Raw genomic sequence first — 20,747 nt, 5'->3', positions numbered from 1 at the left:
ACAATCGGTATACTTTTAGCACTACAAGATTCTTCAACAACGGAAGAAAACAATATCATGAAAGCTCTAGCATTATCTACCTTCCCTAAGTCACTCACACTTAAAAGTCTAAAGATATCTTGTGCACCATCACCGAAAATTAAGGTTTTTGCATTATATTCAAGAAAAACATGATTGGACGATAACCAATCCATTCCCAACACTACATCAAGGTGAGAAAGTGGTAGACAAATTAAATCTATTAGAAACATCCTTCCATGAATCATTATAGAACAATTCAAACATATGTTAGAAGTGACAACTGGCCTGTTAGAGGGAGTGGACACTATGATTTCATATGATAGAGAAGATACAAGCAATTCAAGACCTCTCACACAATCAAGGGATATGAAAGAATGGGTAGCCCTAGAATCATACAAGACATAAACAACTCTATTATTTATGATGCATTTACCTCAGATAAGATCATTTGACCCCACTACCTCTGAACCGCTCATCACAAACACTTTCCCTAAAATTTTTGGCTTTGCCCCATTATTGTTCCTAAGTTTAGACTTAGCTCCTCCTCCACTACTACCAATCTTTTGTGGTGCAGACCAACAATTTTTCGCTACATGTCCCATTTTGCCATAATAAGTACAAGGCTTAGGGGCTTGTGGGTAGTCTTTCACCAAGTGTGAACCTCTAAATCTGAAACACTTAATCGAACCTCTAAAATTGTTGTTGTCGATACAGTTAACTGCTCCTATGCTCTGAGCAGAAATTGGGCGATGATACGACTTCTTGTTACATCCCTCATACCTTTTGTCATGTCTTTGTGGCCCTATGTATTTTTGTATCAATATGCTTCCCTTTTAAGCTTGCTTCATAGATTCGACACTTACTTACTAATGTTGAAAGATTAATAAGCTGAAAGACACTAACTACAGTATGAATATCAGCTCGTAGACCATTTTCAAATTGAGCACACAAATCCTCTCCATTATTGCCATTCTGATAATATGGCCAGTACTTCATAAACTTATGGAATTTGGAGGCGTACTCCCCAACAGTCATGTTTCCTTGCTTAAGATCTAATAATTCCCTTACCTTCGACTTCCTAAAGTCTCTTGAGAAATAGTTTCCCAAGAAACTCTCCTTGAATACCTTCCATGCAATCACACCTTCTTATTGTGGCAGAGTCTGACTGGCAAACTTCCACCAATCTTTAGCCTCCTCACTCAACATGTAAGTGGCATAGATGACTTTATGTTCTTCACAGCATCTCATAGCATTGAAAATTTTCTCTATCTCTGAAATCCATCTTTGTGCTCCCTCAGGTTCAAAATTGCCCTCGAACCTTGGTGGGTTATGTCTTGTAGAAGCAGATAGTCCTCTGTACTCTACAGGTTTAACATATCAGTTTTGGACTAAACTCTTAAGCACTTGAGTCATCCGGGCTAACAGTTCAGTAGTTGTATTTCCTGGTCGTCCAACCATGATTCTTGAAACTATTACATTAGTCTCATAATGAATCACAACTTAAGCACATAACTATTCTTACTAATCACAACCTAACTTACACTTCATCAAAAAGAAAATCAAGTCACACAAATCCCTACTCATAATAGTAAGTAGGTCATATAAACAAACAACCCTATTGTATTCCTATTTACACTGGAATATAAGAACACACAACACAAATAATGGACAAGTCCATACCCCAATCTTATTAGGACAAATCGCTCTGATACCACTAAAATGTAACAACCAAAATATGCTATTAAAATATAATTCCCTTTACTTTAAAACCATTGACTAAAGGAAACAAATCATACAAATATTCCTTCATTCAAAGACATGTATACGTTTAAGGAGATATTTTCGTATTAGAATCATTCCAAAATTAAATCATAAAGTTAAGTTAAATAAAATAAATATAAAATAAAATAATAAAAAAGATATATTTGAATTACACCTTCAAAATTATAAAGATAAATTGAGTCTATGTTGATGAAATAGGCATAATCAAATAAGGACAATAATTTAAAAAACAAGTAAATTAATGTACAAAAAAGGTCAATAAGTCATATCTCCATACATACAACTATAATATGTACATCCATAATTGTTTTTCAAAAGAGATGAAAGATACAACCCCAAAAGTTATTATGAGGTGTAGGTATCAAGTATATTACTGAGTATTAATATAGAGAATATAGAAAATTTCTCATCCCAAATATACAACCCAAAAAGGAAATAACCTATACTCATAGCAGTCTACCCAAAATAAGAGAGCTAAACAATAACCTATATAAACTAACCCTCCCCATACAAACTATCATATAATTCCCATTCCTCTAGAGTCAAGTCTTCAAGATCAAAGTCTCCCTCATTAGCATACACTTGAACTCTTGTGTCTTGTTGAAAAGTCTGATGGGTAGGCCTGTAGACACTTAATTTCGTCTGGGGTACCCAAACTAAGGACAAGGGACTACTAGAATGGGACAAACGGTCCTCGAGGGCCCAATAAAACACCTAATGGACCAAGATAGCTCTAGGAGGCCCAAAAAACTCAAAAACCTAATATGAGGTGTGGAATAGTTATTCCTACCTTAGAACAGTCGTTCCCAATCTTGGAACGACTTGTTTCAAAACTGAAACGACCTATTCCCTTTTTCTAGAAAAGCTTTGCATTGGACAGTGTTTTGTTTTGATAATATTGCTTGCTACATACTTAATTTTAATGATCCGGCTGTTGAAGTTAAAGATCAATATATTGAGAAGATATCATCAAAATTCCCGCATGATCCAACGATTAACGAATTCTCTAGAGGTCTCATAGTGCAATTGGAAAATAGGAGTCTTATACCAGACAACGTATTTGTTCTAATAGTAACTCTCGCTACATACCTAATTTCAATAATATGAAGTTAGCGGAAAAATACAACGAAGAGGAGTGAGTAAAATGTGTGTGTGTGAGAACGAAGGAATTTTAAAAACATTTTCGCAAGGAAGCTCTTTTTCTTCTAGTAAAAATATTATTTTGAATGCTTAACATAAATTGTGTAGGATTGGTTCAACAAAAGATTTTTCGTCTGAGGGTTTATCGTTTGCTTGAAGAAAAAGTTTCTTACGAGTAAAATATTTCTTTAGATAATGAATTGAACAAGTGTGTTTTTCGTATGAAAATAGTTGCCGTAAAAAAGGATTTAACAGTAGACGAAGTTTTCAATATGATATATAAGCTAAACAAAAATTGCATCTGAAGAAAAGGTAAGAAGTGCAAAGAGTTTTATACTGGTTTGCTCGACTTGAGCTACGTCCAGTCTCCTTCAACTGAAGGGTTCCACTAATCACAACGGGTTACAAGTATTCTCAACCACTTCTGGTTTGTCAACTTCACTTGTCGGCGCTAGTATTCTTAAACCACTTCTGGTTCCCCAAGTATTCTCAACCACTCCTGGTTCGTCAACTTCACTTGTCGATGCTAGTATTCTTAAACCACTTCTGGTTCCCCAAGTATTCTTAACCACTCCTGGTTCTCTAAGTATTCTTTTATTAGCCTCTTTAGGCTTTACAAACGATAAATGTTTTGAGTGTGTATGCGACTCTCACAGAGAGGATAGTATGGTTTCTACACTCGCTAAGGTATTTAACCTTAGTTTTACAAGGATAGGTGTTTAGAGTGTGTATATAACTCTCATAGAGAGATATGGTAATTTCTACACTCACTAAGATAAGCTATCTTAGTTTTACACATATATACAAGACTGTACAGGAAGAGATGTAAGATTGTTTTAACGTTCGCTTTTCTCGTTGCTTCACTTCTCTTCTCTATTTCTTCTCTTCTCAGGTCTTGATATTTATAGCCTTGCGATAAATCTGCCCGTTGTTTGAATTTGAATGTGTTCTTTGAAGTGGAGCTTCCCGTTGGTGCAGATACCAGTTCGTTCATGGCTATGTAGATCTTTCATTTAATGCATTTGATCTTGCATTAAATGTTTGCTTACTGGATCTGTGTTACATGAAGTCTTTTGCGTAGTTTGTTCACTTTTATGTCTGATTTCAATCGTAACCTAGGTATTTCTTTTCTCTTTCCGTCGTAACCTAGGTATTTCTTTTTCTGAAAAGGTAGGTGTACTTACTCTGGCACACGCAACTTTGACTTGTGGCTTCACGCTCATCCATTTTTCTTCTTTCTTTTCACAATATTGATGACTTCGTGAGTTCTTCTTAAGAGTGTAGATGATATATGATATTTCTCGTTGTGAATAGTGAACTTTAGACGCTTTTCAATATTCTTCGTCGACGTCTGGAATTTGAGTCTCTGTCTAAGAGATAGACTTTGACTTTTCCTTTCGTTTGTTCAATTATGCAAATGAAAGACTTTTAATTCCGTCTAGGATGTTTCTTCGTCTTAGATTGTCCATCGTCTGATACTTTGACCTTCGTCTAGTTAACCATTAAGCTCCAACTTGGTCTTGTTCTTGACTTAGCCTTGTTTGATGCTTGTTTTGGCCTTTCGTCTGATACTTCAAGACTTCGATTGGTAATATGCCTTGTCTTGTATTTCCATCTGGCTTTTGTGAGGCTTAGTTTTGATGCTTGATCAATTCGTCTATCTTTTGATCGTCTGATATTTTGTACAGCTCAGCCAGGCTTCGTTTGGTTTGACCACAATATGTATAGTAATACGTACTTCGTCTTTCATTTTTTCCTGTTCTTATATTTATCTAAAACACTAACATACATGTTAGAAATAACAATATGCATTATATTTGTCATGTTCAAAACCTTGTTGGGAGTTTCTTCGTCTAACTTAACATAATCCGACCGTTTCATTTGAAGATTAATATATTGTGAGGGTACCATAAAAGAACCAGCACGATCCGACGGTTAAAGAATTGTCTACAAGTCCTGCATAATACCTAAAAAAGGATTGTATTTTTTGTAAGATTTAGTCCCACATCGGACAATTCTCTTATGCTTTTGCATGGCTATATAAGAAACCCTCTAGTCAAGGGATGGGACACCTCAAGCTACATAGCTTCCCCTTTCTCTATGTAAATCTCTGAGTGATAATGAAGCTTTTGTAGAACGAAGGACTGCCAAAATGTGTCCCGCACACATTTGCGAAGATTTCCTTATAAAAAAGGCTTGCTTCGGAGGTTCTAAATTATTCTCTTTTATTTATTGTTTTTACTTATTTTATTTATTATTTATTTATTGTTTTATTTATTATTTCATTTTGTTTTATTTATTATTTATTTATTTATTTATTTATTTATAATTCTTATATGCAATAAGTAAATAATCATGTAGATAATAGGTATTTTTGTCCTGTAAATAATTAATAAAAGGGGTAAACATTTAAATTATTGTTTATCATTATGCTAAATTCGTCATAAGGTACCAAATTAGGGTATTGTAGGGTGTCTAACACCTTTCCTACATGTAACTGACCCCGAACCCAATTTTGGCTATGAAGGCCATTATTGAATTTTGAAAACCTTTTCTTTTTCTGACGTTTTGAGTAAAATGTCGATGGCGACTCCTTCGAACCTTTTCAAAAATCATTGGTTAGGGATTAGTCTGGTCTCTAAGCATTCCCTAATCGATGAAATTTTCAAATGGAAGTCCAAATCATCTGTGGGCAAGATTGGAATTTTTTGGGTTTCAACAAGGCCAGCCAAAAGCATCGTGATCAAAAAGTTGCTGATAAACCTTAAAGCATTTGCAAGTCTCTCTATTCCATAATAAACATAGTAGTATCATACATGATGGATGTAAATGTTTGGCCTCTAGTTGAAAAGCATCATAAAAGTCACATTCACCTTTATTGTAATTAGTGGTTAGGGTTGCTCGCTTAAGGTATGTACCAAAAGTCTATAATAACTATAAAATACATGCGTCCTAGCTTCTATGACTATCTCAAGGGTATACTGATGCTTAACAAGACAAGGTGTTTTTTGTGGAGTCGTCATTTCCTAAAATATGGGCTATAAGGGTGAGTTTCCCCCGCTCCTCAAACTCCACAAACATAAAAGCAAACATACAACAATACATTATAAAATAAACAAATACATATTCATCCAACAATTCCCAATGGTTTTCTTAACAATTTACTTTCAAGTATCCTAAAAGAATCATCAACACATTAATTTGTTAACTTGGGCCCAAATACTGTCATCAAAACCTTTAAGTCATGATGGTCTTTCGCCACATATGGATAATTGTCGGTTGGTCAACGCTCCAAACAGATACAATGTCAACGCATACGACCCTTTGGCTAAAAGTACAACTCGTATCAACATTAAAAGTGGAACGTGAGGCCTGTGATTTCTAACACGTCAAATGTGTACACCAAATGCTGGTCAGATTCACCACTTTCCAACTTCCCAAGGTCAAATGACCCATTTTTCCTGTACACTAGTGTAGCTCTATAATTATCCACACGAGCACTTAAAATTTCCTTATACAATAACCCAAACTTTGTTATTTAATACTTAATTCTACATACCATAATAATCATTAACCAATTTGAAAGAAAACAATACAAAACATTTCTAGCATATTAGTATTCAAAGGAGAATAAAATACAAGAAAAGCCACATAAACAAGCGAGCAACATAACAACTATAAATTCATATACCCCGAGCAATTCATTCCAATAATTCAGATCAACACAAACAATAACCCTGTATTACAATATTATCCTAATCAATATGCCAAAGGTCGAATACCCCCGGACTCAACTAAGTTGCATAATCCAAAATATATATAAACAAGAAATAAATTCGTACGCCATAGTTAAATTCTCGAAGTTCACACTCACGGTCTTGTCATTTTGGCAACTAACCTAAGGTTTCAAAATAAATATTTCATATTACAAACATCAATTTTAAACTATACAAAAAAAAAACAAAAAAATTCATAAATTCATCATTTTATTACTTTATACATATTATTTTAATTTTATTATAGAAAACAATAAAAATAAACTTTAATACTTCTCAAAGGTTATTTATGTTCTAAATTCATTGAGGTCAAAGTGACAAAATCAAATCATTTTAGAAAGAAAACAAACAAAATAATAGATGCATTAAAGTTCCAAATCTTAATTATAAGTGTTAAAATGCTCAGAAATCAATTTTACACAAAATAAATGTGCAGACATGCATTTTCACACTTTGTTAGAAAATTTTAAACACTAAAAATAGTGTTAAAACAAGGTAACCATCCCAAGAATATACATTATTTTTGTGCTTCAAACAATTGATCTCACAAAAGTGCTCAAAACTTTTTTTTAGTCATATCTTTTGCTAGAGAACTCTGTTTTGAGAGATCTTTGAACCAAACCCTAGGTTTTCATACCCAAGGAATCCATTTTTTGCATCAAAAATTGAAAATAAAAACTATATAAATGCAGAGCAAAACAGGGGAGTGACGAATTTTCTTAACAGCTTTTCAAAATCAAAAGAAACTACAACAAGTAAGAATTTAAAGGTTGGGATCAACTTCCCTTACCTCAAAGAAGCTTCACACAAGATAGGATGACAAAGGAACAAGAATTTTAGAACTTTCTCCTAAAGAGAACAAGATTAATGTAAGACAAAAGAGAAATAGAAGAGAAGAACTAAAAGAAAATGAAGTAGGAAGCTTTAAAAATTTGAGAACTTGCCTTAGTAGTAGAAAAAATTGAAAGAAAGTGGAGAAACTTTCTTTCTCCTTTCGCCTCGCCAAGCATATGTGAGAAAGAGAGAAATGAGATACTTGATTTGGATTAAAAGGATTAAAAATAAGTTTTGGATAAACTTGAGTCAAATCAATGAATAGATTATTATTATCCTTTCTCTCTCTCTTTTCTTTTCCTTCTTGAATCCATATGATCATTAAGAAAAAAGGAAGAAGTAGAGTAAAATTATTACTTAGTTTGTAGTCAAAATAAACATAAAGTACTTGTACTAAATTAATTGTAAAAAAAATATGATGAAAACTAAATTTTGGAATTTTATTGAAGATATTCTTTCAAACCAAAATTAATCTTTCACATAATAAAATGCTTAAATTCATGTCCTAAAACAAGAATTCACAACTTAAAATAATAAAATTTATAGATGTAAAATAAATCACGTGTAAATAAACAAATAATTTCACGTATCAAAAAAAAATTATTTATTGTATATATATTTTATACCTTTTGTAACAGAATATTTATAAATTACATAAATATCAAGTATTAAAATTTTAGAATGTTACAAAATGAGTATTAAAATAATAATTTTATATAATATTATTACATATATTAAAGAGATAATATATAAGTATTAAGATATGATTTAATTCATGCTTCTAATAAAATATTTTATAATATCTAAACAAATTAGTGTTTATGATAAATGATTATTTATTATAAAGTTTTTCTTTTTAAAAAAAAAAATATATATATATATTATAATATTTAAATATAATATTTTTATATTAAAAATTTATAATTAAATAAAATATAATTATTACAAAATCTATTACTTATATATATATTCATGTGTATATATATAGTTTATTTTATAGTTTTTATTTTATTTATTATTTAATAAATTAATTATATTTAATATATATTTTATAATTTTTTTAATCAAGTTAATGAATGACAATAAACTAAAAATATTTTTAAAATATATTTTAATTAAAGTATATTTTTTATGAATAATTAAATTAAAAGTAACTTTTAAAATTTTATGATGATTATCTTTAGTGATGTGAAGTTAAATACTCTAAATTAATATAATAGAAGAGTGATAATATAATACTTCTATCTCTATGAAATAAAAACATAATTTATATAACATTTTAACCTATAAAAGGTGAATAATGTAATACTTACATCTCTCAAAAAAAAATAAAGAGTAATTTATATTATCAATATTAAATTTAAAAATTATATTATATATTTTAACATAAAAAAATAGGATAATATGATACTCTCATCCATTAAAAAATGATAACATGATTTACTCTTTAAAATTTGAAAATGAATTGTGGTTGATAATTGATCATAAAGATAAAACAAACATTGGAAAATGTGTCTTCCAAACAACTTGAGGCTTTTGCCTGAAACAGTGGGACACCAAAGCCCAATAACAATATATGGCCCAAACAAGTGAAGAGATTCGCGTAACCATCTAAGCCATCGATCCATTATAAGTGAAGAAATTGTGGCTGCTGGAAATTAATATTGCAAGCTTGCCAAAAAGTTTGTGAATATGTTTCTATATGACAACTATAAAATCATTGCCTTCATAAAAAAAATAAAAAATCATTCACAAGACTCCTGAATATGTCTTCTCTTTAGATAAGTTTTTCATAATTACTCATAGAAAAGAAATTAAAAAATAATCTTATTTCATTAACAAAAAATAGTTTTAAGTATAATTTAAGTATAAATTAAGTTTTCATATCACCTTCTCCAAAAAGCTAATTTTAAGTTGAGTAAATTAATTTTAGTTTATAAGAGAAACTTGTTTTATTTTATCTTTTCAACTAACTTTTTTAATAGACTTTTGTAAATGAAATATGACAAATTTGACTTGACTCAACCAAAAAAGATTTTCATTAGTTCTGATATCGAAATTATATAACCTAATCCATGTATCACCCTCACCTCTACCTTTGTACCTGGACCAACAGGACTTTAATCAATTCAAAATAAATGATAGCAATATATAAACTTTGACAAAATTAGTAGATAGTTGGATCTTTTAAGTATATTATCAAGAGTTTGATTTTTATCTACATGAATGAAAATTCTTTTTGGAAGAGACAAAAATCATTTTATTGACCTTTATTATGTATTAAAAATATAACATACATTTGTTATAAGAAAGTTGTTATTTGTTATTTTATTATGTATTAAAAATATATCATACATTTGTTATAAGAAAATTGTTATTTGTTATTTTATTTTGTCATCATTGTTATTATGCATATTCCTTCCCTAGATTATTATAAATAGACATGTATAACAGTAAAAAAGGAAAAAAAGGAGAATATACACACTTTTTTTTCTTTCTTGATCTTATTTCTTAGAAGGTTGCTATATCCTGATTCAATGTACTCACATTTTTCACATATTAAAGAAAAAAAGTACAAATCTTGCAAGCCTTAGGACAGAAAGATTAATTAACTAGATCAAATTGGATATAAAATACATGATCACATTTGTTGAAATTTGACGAAAAAAAATAGCTTTAGTAATTGGTATAATTCCTATTCCATGAAATTTGACGAATTCACATTTTACTAATCAATTATTTAATCATACATGAGAAAAAGAAAAAAAGTAATTAGTTGAAGTAAGGTTGTACCTAGGAATGGGAAAGATATTCGCAATTGTAATATCCACGATTAAAACTTGGGATAGATAAAAAAATTGATATTTAAATAGATATTTATAAAAATAAATAAACAAATATATTCCAACTCATTAATAAATAAGAACGAGAACAAGTATTAAGGCACCTGCCCTCGAGTATATGTTAAATAGTCATTGTAATAAAACTATTTAAATGTCTTTCTTTAAATATATAATTGAGTGTAATTTTATAAATTTTGTAGTTTTATTCTTTTAATTTATTAACTTTTGTTTAGACAAAGTGAAAATATTATAACTTTTAACTTTTGTTTGGAACTTACTATATAAAAATTCATTTGAACTTATGAAATTGAATTATTTTAATTTATTTATTTTTGTTTAGATTTATGAGGTTGAAGTAATTTAACATTTAAATTTTGTGTAGAATATTTGAATAATTTGAATTTTGACTTTTAAATTATCAAATTGAAGAAATTGTTAAAACAAATAAAAGGATATAGGTAATAATATTTTTTAAAGTAAATATTTACATTTACTCATGAATACTGCAAATATTGAAAATGTTCAAGATATGTACTTAAGAGTTACTCAAGCAGGGTGTAAGACATGTATTGAACAAATATTTATTCAACAAAACCAGTAATGGAAACCTTTAAGTGCACTTACTTCACTCCCTTACCATTTCTAGTTTTATCTATCATGTAAGTAATTTTTTTACATAAAATTTTGTTCCCCCTCTTTTTCTTCAACCATTTGAATTTATTAAAATCTCTTTAATTGGAAACATTTTTCTTTTGTTTTTGAGAAACTAACTCTTACTCTTACTAAAAATAAAAAATAAAAAATAATTTTAAAATGTAAAATGCGAGCTAATGGTCTAACATTGCCCAATAAAAAATAGTGACATTAGGGATCATTTTTCTTTTCATAGAAAATGTATCCACATTTTGGGGTCCTTGGGGAGAATTTATTGCCCTATCATGCTTGTGGATCCAACCGGTTTGAGGAATTTCTTCTTCCCAATTATTTGCAACATGAAAAAAGAGTTTGGTTGGTTAGGTTGTAGGTCTTTTCACAACTCAATGATAATTGATTTCTAGTGTAATTTCTGTATTTTTTTTTTGTTGAAAACAATAATAAAGATTCTGATTGAAAACTTAGCATTGGCCTTATATTGCAATTATAGCATCATGTGTTGGATAAGGGCATTTATGAGCATACTATTCATTAATTAATATGAAGAGTCAAGCAACCATGCATGGGATTCTACTAGCTTTTAGACTACCAATGAATTAAGAAGATGCAATGATGTTAAAAACGTATAGATGTACTTCAACTACTTTGTTTTCTTGTGACTTTTTCTTTGCCTTTAAACTTTATTAAGAAAGAAGATCATAAAGGGGCAAAATAAAACTTAGGGAACACTCTAGCACATTAAGCTAACCACCTAGAAACAAAAAAATCAAGAAAAAATTTCCATTTGGGGAACATCAAATAAATTTTGTATCATATTTCGTTAGCATTATCTATAACTTACAATTAGTTGAATTGGAAAATACAGTGTTTAGAAAGAATTTCGAGAAGGAAAATTATTAATATATATCAACAAGATACATTTTTTATTTTTGGTTTTTTAATATATTTTATTGTGAGATGAATTTTGGATAGTCTATCTTTTTTTGAAAGAAATTATATAAAATTTACTTAAAAATAAAGTATGCTAGAGTGGGTTGTTAGCATTTTGTTTTAGTTAGTATTAGGTGTGCCACCTAAGTTCAATGGTAGTTATGATTAGATTCTCAAAAAAAAAAAAAGAAGAAAATAAATCCTTAAACACAATCTTACTCACCTTAAATATTATGATTCTTTCATTCAGTGTCTTATTCTTAAAAGGTTATAACTTATTTCTAGTATTTTTTTTTTAAATCATCTGTTTGTTTTGTATGTTAAACGTTATTTTAATAAATCCGTTTAGTTTATTTAAATATCACTTTTTTTTTCATTTAATCCCTTTAAATATTAAAAGTTCGTTATTTAGTCTTCCATTTTTAAGAGACACATAAGCACTTAATAGACAACATAAATAGAAAAAAAAAGTGGAAAACTAACAAAAGAAATGACTACACAAGAATGAAAGGAAAAAAAGAGAGAGATAGAGAAAAAAAAAAAAAAAAAGAGGATTACATTATAATTAATATTTCAAAAATGGGTGGCTTAAAAAATTCAGAATATGCAAGGACAATAGTAATAAGTGGGTAAGGCACAACTCTAAATATATCATGACGAACATTTGTTCATGCCAACAACAAATTTAATCAAACAACAATTGTTGCATCTTGTAACCACACATTACTTGTGCCCCCACATGTCCCCAAAGTGTATGGAGAAATTACGGTTGATTGGTCCTTAGTCAAGGTGACATATCACATTTCCAAAAGCATACATAGATTTGACTAAAGTTTCAATTTTATAACCGTAATTGTGGTCTTTAAAAAGATTAGTAATCTTAACTATCTTTAATTAGTTATAAACTAATCAATGATGTGACGATAAGTTCTTCCATCCCTTTTAAGCAGGTTTTAACTTGGGATCTTATAAATGAAAAGAAGAATGTGATTGAAAGAAAAAATCTCTCAATCAAATTTTTTAATAAAAGTTAATTATAAAAAAAAGTCGATACAAATATCTTGTGCTAATAATATAATTATCAAATAAATAAAACTAGCAATAAATCACCATACCCTCCCTCACCTACTTTCCAACCACCACCTCCGTCCAGCTAGAAGTTATCAATGAAAAATTAAAAAATTGCAACGGTAGTTAATAATCTAATACTCTATTTGATAAACGTGCAATGTCAGAATCCTCTTGAGGGAATAATAATGGATTACTTAGACTATAAGTTGCATTGCATAACAGAAAACAAACATTTTTTTCAAATAAAGATTGTAAATGGAAGAGTTTGGTCTCTCAATATATAGAACTGCAAAATTATCTCAAGTAAATATTGGAAATAGTGAATGAAATGGTATTTCTGTGAGATCTAACCATAACAAGCAATGTAACTTCTTCTTGGTGAGACTTTGAAATCTACCACCATTCCTGTGCAGTTTCAATTATATGGCCAAAACATGGAATTTGATAGGGTCACTGTTGATAAAGAACATTTTTCATCACAGATTCTGTTGCCTATCCACAACAGCAAAACTCACATACTAGCTACAAATTCTTGTGCACAAGCACATTCTTGGTAGTAAAAGAATCTTTGTAATCTCCCATCAAATCTCTAAAATTAGTATCAGGATGAGTGGCATCAAAGAAATTCTTTTGACATTGTCCATGTCACATGCTCACTTGTTACTTTTACCAAACATGAAGTCAGCAATTTGGGAGCCAGATTTGGAGTTCTAGAGACATATATGCAGCTTTAGTTTCAAGCTATAATTCCTCATTTGACTATAATCCTTAACATCAACATCAACTGTCCTTAAGTCTTTGTTTGGTAGTCAATTGCACATTTTGTAAGCAGAACACTTACTTTTTTTTTTTTCTTCCTAATTTCTCATATATAAATGTCACATTGTCTCCAACCACATCATTGTTAATGATGAACTTGAAGAATTTAAAGTGTGCAGTATCACTGCTGCCAGAGTGGCCAATACTACACAAAAAATCACAAAACCCCCCATAGACTCTAGAGCATAATTTCTTCAAGTTTCTTCAGGACTTGCCTTATGTTAGGTCTAACTGAGGGTGAAGGGGAGCAACAAGCCATAGCAAGTTGGAAAACTTTGAGAATGCATTCTTCTGTGACTGGAATCTTTTCATCTCTGCTGTTTCTGAGAAGAATGGCAGGGTGGTACAAATCAGCAATCCTGTGTCCAAGAACAGCATTTCTCATGAAATTTGGCAAATAGAAATCCTCATCAGGAGTTGGATGCTCATTGATAGGTTCCTTTCCTGAAAGCAATTCCAGCATGATCACACCAAGGCTATATATATCACTCTCCTCACTTGCATCCTTCATTTTGATGAGCTCAGGTGCCTTGTAACCCTGAGCTGCTGAACTTTCAAGCATTTCTTGGCCGGCGGTCGGATTTAGCAGAAGATGTAGGCCGGAATCGGAGAGGTACGGCTGGTAGGAGCGGTCCAAAAGGATGTTTTTGGACTTGAGATTTCCATGGATAATAGGCTTCTCCTGTGATCTGTGAAGATGCTCTAGTCCTTTGGCTATACCAATGGATATTCTGCATATGTTAGACCATTTGTAACACTCTCCATTTCCATCTGTTAAGCGAAATCTTTGATCAATAAATGGAATGCGTAATTCAAAACAAAAATTACTCTCTAAGGTGTGAATACTAGGAAACTAAAGAATCAAATAGCTAAGTTTGAAACTAGCACTTCTTAATGAAGATATTTCCTAGTCTAATTAAAATTCAATTACCAGATGAAGAATACCAATGCCATCATAAAGATCAAAACATAAGGCAGTTAATATTAAGTAGTGTTATTATCAGCCTGGAAAATGTAAATAAAATATTGAGAGAAAAAAAAGTAGTATGCAGCTTTCTGTCACAAGAAAAGAAAAGTCTATTCTGTTAAAGTTCACTTCAAACAAAAATTAACCATTGGAACCAAAAATGATATTTTCACATAAAAAAAACTTGCATAATTCCCATACTGCTTCCTTTTAAAATAATAAAACAAATAATTCATAATCCAACACAACATTCTCTCCACTCACTGTGTAAAAATGATGTAACTTTTCTGCTGTGCAAATATCATTTGCTTGTCTATTCAACTAACTATTAAGATTTACAGTCAACAAAACAAACTTGATGCTTCTTCAGCAATGTTTCTTCTTTAATTCCCAAATCCCAACAACTCAACATTCTCCATCTCCAAAACAAAACATTTAACAACAGTAACACAGATTAAATAGTGAATGATTTTCAACTTCACAAGAGATCAAGCTTTACCACAATCCTTCAAAACCATTATTATTATGTTGATAAAATCATGACACAACACCCGCATAAACATCCACAAAAAGGAGACACACAAATTTCCTGCAAAACCAGATAATAACTGAACTCAAAGAACAACAAGCAAAGAGAACCATGTTCACCTCTTATGAATTGAGTGAGATTCCCATGCCTATAGAAGGGATGAACAAGAAGCTTCTCACCCCTTGGCCCAGTGTAGAACCCCAGAAGAGGGACCAAGTTAGGATGCCTTATCCTTCCAAGAAACTGAATAACTTCGTCCAACTCTTCACCTCTTGCAGTGCACACTGGCCTCAGAAATCTAAGCAGCCTGACCTTGTTGCTCCTCTGTAACAAAGCCTTGTACAGTGTTCCATAGTTGGATTTTCCAATCACTTCCCCTGGAGCATCCAATATGTCACAAATTGTAAGGTCCTCCCCGCCTTGAAAGATCACCAAGTCCTCCTTCTGAGCCACCTCCTCTTCCTTGTGTTCTGAACTCTCAATGTCCCCACTCTCATGTTTTGACACCCTTCTCTTGTAAAACAACACATAAGCTGCAACAATCACTAGAAAAGCAGCTGAAGCTAGTCCAAGAACTAATATCAACATGGGGGTTGTGTTCGACTTCCTAGTTCTTTCACTGAAAATAAAAAAAAAAAATCTGATCCTTTTGTAGTACTAGCAAGTGGACTCAATCACACATGAGAGTGTAGATAAATGAGATAATTGGGGGGCACAGGAAAATGGAAATTAAGATCTGGGTGTGATGGAAAATGATAATATTCCCATGTGGGTATATAGGACAAGGAGAAGCATGGTTAAGGGAACTTTGTGATTGTGGAACCCAATTAAGGTGTTGGGAAATTACATAAAGTGTGCAATTATTGAGGCAGAAATGATGAGGAGAAGGCTTAAGTTTTTCTGGGTGGAAAGAGTTGGAACATACACGCTGGATGGAATGACCGAATGTGAATGCAACGTGAGACAGATCTAAGGCATGTGATGTTCTATCTCAATTTGACTCTCTTGTCTATGCTATGCCCTTGTTGTGTGATGTGAAAATACACATTTGCCACACCACAAGGGTGTTTTTATTATTTGGGGTGAATCCAAGATTTATACTACAAGAGTTTGGTGTCCGACATCATTACTTGATAATGCAAATCTTGGTTGAGCATACCATACACATAATTATTCACTGCATTAAATTTTGAACTATACATATTATTTCAACTTTTTACTACTAGCTTCATCTTAATAATTATTTTTAAATATATTAATAGTGTAAATGATTTTTATATTGTTATTTTATTATAAATTAATATGTACAATAACATTGACTTCTTAATAAGAAATTTAAAATTGTTTATATGACTTTTTTTATTATTAGTTGAGAATGTAAAAAAAAAATTATTTATCCGGTCTGTATAAATTAATTTTTTATTTTTAAAATGAAATTAATTGAAATACATTAATAATGTAAAGGTTTTATAATGTTACCTAATTATGAATTATTTTATAATTATAAATTATTGACTTTTTAGTAAATTTTTTTTGAAAAAAAGTATATCTAAAGTATTTTTTTTTATCTAATCGAGAATGTAAATTAATTATTTGTTTTGAATACTTAATACATTAGCTTTTGAGAAAGACTAATATGACTTTATATGTACGAATTTTTTGGTGTAACATGTACCTATAATTCTTAAGAATTAAGATAAGATTTTTATATTTTTGGAGACAAATGTCTCACCAGCTGTTAAGTATGAGGAATTTAAAAGTTTGTTCTTTTTGCTATTATATTATGTGGGTGTATATATGAGAGAGAATGCTTGTGTGATTAGGAATCTTTGTGCAAGATGCAAAATGGGAGATAATTGCTGGATTTGTGAGAGTGAATGATGGATGCATGAAAGGGATTTAGACTCACATACTCAACAACACACAATTATTTTGAAAAATCTGCAGAAATTAGTATAAGATCATTAAATATTATATATATGACCTTTTATTTAATATACTGTAATTATTAAATAAAAATTCATATTAATACCAAAATATAAAAATAAAACCCATATATATTTGACTTTTTATTTAATAATTAAGTACTATTTCATAAATTAAAAATTACCCATTAATTAGAAAATTTACATCAAAATTAAATTATAAAGTGTTATTTATTATGAACAGATCAAATTGAATTTGAAACATATTTTGACTCGATCTAATTAACTTTAATTAGATTGGAATAGTTCAATTAATTTGATTTTTTTCCCCTCCTATCCGAACTAATCTAATCTTACTATATTTTATTTGAATTGAACTGATTTATTGTATTTATCCGTAACATAAAAAAAATCACATTAGACAACTTCTAAAATATATTTTCATGTCCTTAATTGATAAACTTATTTCTTAACATTATAAAATACTACTTAAAATTTAAATATTAGAAACTTAAGAAGTAATAAATATTAAATTTAAAACTTTAATTTGTCCAACACCAGAATATACAAATCTATCTATGTTATCACCAACATTATAAATTTAACAAAATATCACAAGTATTATAAAAAAAAAAATCATAATATGTAATTGGTATACAAATGAGAGACATTAACTATGAGACAAACAAAAAATGTAGGTTTCATTTTTGTTCTTTTGATACAATAAATAGGTTAGTTCCAGTAAGCAAAAGAAAAAAAAAAGGATGAATGAGTCATTTATTCCTTCTTTGACTTTTACTAGTATCCCTTATTTGATAACCCAAAATAAATATAATGAATAGACAATAATAATAATAATAATAATAATAATAATAATAATAATAATAATAATAATAATAATAATAATAATAATAAATATTAAATTAATTTGATGATCAATTTGGTTGAGTTCATGAAAATTAAAATTCAAGATTCAAATCCAATTAATTAAATTTTCAACTTTTAAATTTGAACCAATCTGATAATTCAAATTCAACTAATTTTTTTTTGTCTAAATTAAATTAGATCAGATACATTTTAGATTAAATCGGACTTATGACCACCTAATATGTATAGTTGGATTATATAACTTTTATACTAAAACTAATCAAGAAAGCTCCAGATACTAACACTATTATTTAATATATTTTTTTTTTGAAGTGTTGGATATATAAAGCTCTTTTTTTTTCTTCTTCATGTATTTTAAGTCAAATAATGGTGTAAAAAAAGTCAAATAATATACGACTTTGAATTCATTTCATTAGAGATAGTGTGTTTTAATTCAAGCAATCAACCCCTTAATTTTCTTCAGCAGAAACAAAAGCCAACCCATTAAAATTATAATGTGTGAATCGTGTTTTATTATTGTCGTCATCATTTATATATATATATATATATATATATATATATATATATATATATATATATGAGATAATAAAAGTTAAGATTGGAGTAGGGACGGATGTAACTCTAATATAATACATTAGTTAAAGTTTTAACTAATAAAAAATAATTGAAATTAACTTCGAATATTGTTTATTATATATTTAATAGAAGTTTTTCACAATTATTTCAATTAAATTTATTTTTCTAACAACTTTATGTTAAAATATATTATATATTTACCTAAAAAAAAGTAATTTCCATGGGAGGGACTGCCTGTACCCCCTAGATCCGTCCATGATATTATTGGATTCGTTCACACTAATATAGTAATATTTTTTATAATTACTTGTGTCTGACATATTTATGTGGTGATAACAATTTTAATATTTATAATTTATTTATTGGCTAACTAAGCATTCATCAGTACACAGATCAATATTATTTTCTTCCATTTTAATTAAACATATACTCGTTTTCCACAATATGTCACTTACGTTGTTTGTTAGCATCGGTGTCAATTTTATCATCTAACAGTACAATTACTCTATATTTAGTTCTAAAACATTGCTTTAATGCACTTTCTACTTATTCATTCCTTTTCTTTCTCTTTTATTCTCTTCAACTTTCTTATTTTGATATCTAAATGTGTGTTGTTGTGATTGTAAGGGAGGTGCAGTCAATCAAAAAGCGATCGATCTCTTATTCGAATAAATATAGAGAAGTTTAGATTTCACGTGAAAATTGTTGAAATTTTATAATCTAATAAATAAACGAAGATTAATATTATAAAATAATTACATGAGTTATATTATTAGTAGCTTTATTTTATGTGGGTAAATTAAGTAAACATATTATACTACTTTTAGTTAATATAATCTTAAACGAATAAATGTCAGTGTTGGCTTATTAAGACATAATGAGATTTTTTTTTTAAGTTGACACATTCTAAGAAAGTTAAGGTCTCTAATTTGAATAAAAAAAATCATTCTTTTTTCCTTTTATCTGAAGAGGGACTAAAGTCTTGTTTCGGTTGACAAAGAAGTTCTATTATCGGAGCTAGCATTCAATGTGTAAGTAAAAAATCTAACCTCCTTTACTGTTGTTTACCCTTTTTTTATTGTGATTTTTTTCTTTCTAAAATTTTGCTCCTTATTCCTAGGAATTATAATAAGAGGTTTATCTTTTTCTCAACCAAAACCCTGTCATCATGGATACAAATATTAACAATATATATCCATTTTTTCCTTATCATTTATCCATATAATAGAAACATGCATGGAAAATCTCATTAACCAATTGGTTTCCTTATATAGGTCAATCAGATGACTGTCCCCGAGATATTGATAGGGTTTTTGGTTGAAGAAAATGATAGTATAGGTCGAGGGAATGAAAAGAGAATCATGGTTAAATCATTTTACCAAAGGCTTAATCATAAGTTAAGGTTTTAATAGGGGGTTATGGTAGTTCTTTTCTTTTTGTGGTAGAAAAATTAGAGATTCTTGGATATCATCCCGAAGATTCGCACTTTTCAACTAGTGTTCATCAAGGTAAGGGGAAGTGAATAATTGTGAAGAAAAAATAAACACTAAAATGGGCGGCGGGGGAGGGGGGGGGTGAAGGGTTGAATAATGTCAATAAAAAAACTCGCATTTTTCAAGTATTGAAGTAGTGACGTTAATAGTAAAGAGTGTTGGAGAAAAGATAAATGAAACACGATATTTTTATACTAGTTTGTTTCAATCATGGAGACTACGTCCAATTCTCAATTCAATCAGATTAAATTCCACTGACTTAAACAAGATACAAGTATTCTTTCAACAAGGCATTTCTAGCTCAAACCTAAGTGTTATTTGAATTGTCTTTTCAAGTAAGCAAACCAAGTATTCTTTTGGCACAAAATCTCTTTAGGCTTTAACACCAAGTATTCTTTTATAATAAAGTCTCTCTATGCTCAAACAAGTATTCTTTTGCAGACAAGCGTCTCTAGGCTCAACCCTATAACAACAATTATATCTGGGTAAAGTTTTATAG

The 20,747-nt window shown here is 29.6% G+C and overlaps 1 protein-coding gene across 1 annotated transcript; it reads right to left on the bottom strand.

Annotated features, from left to right (window-relative positions):
- Window positions 1-13,209: 13,209 nt before the first annotated feature.
- On the bottom strand, window positions 13,210-16,433 carry LOC109797708 (Protein kinase superfamily protein). The gene is made up of 2 exons (XM_020357827.3): window positions 15,486-16,433; window positions 13,210-14,641 (listed from the first exon to the last, which is right to left on the bottom strand). Exons 1-2 carry the CDS (start codon window positions 15,952-15,954, stop codon window positions 14,049-14,051), a joined length of 1,062 nt encoding a protein of 353 aa, XP_020213416.1. The 5' UTR covers window positions 15,955-16,433; the 3' UTR covers window positions 13,210-14,048.
- Between the last annotated feature and the right edge of the window lie 4,314 nt (window positions 16,434-20,747).

The sequence above is a fragment of the Cajanus cajan genome, chromosome 8, assembly GCF_000230855.2.
Source record: "Cajanus cajan strain Asha chromosome 8, NIPB_CcT2T_4, whole genome shotgun sequence".
NCBI lineage: Eukaryota > Viridiplantae > Streptophyta > Magnoliopsida > Fabales > Fabaceae > Cajanus > Cajanus cajan.
The sequence above is the reverse complement of the archived record's forward strand: the minus strand, read 5'-3'. Positions and strand labels throughout refer to the sequence as shown.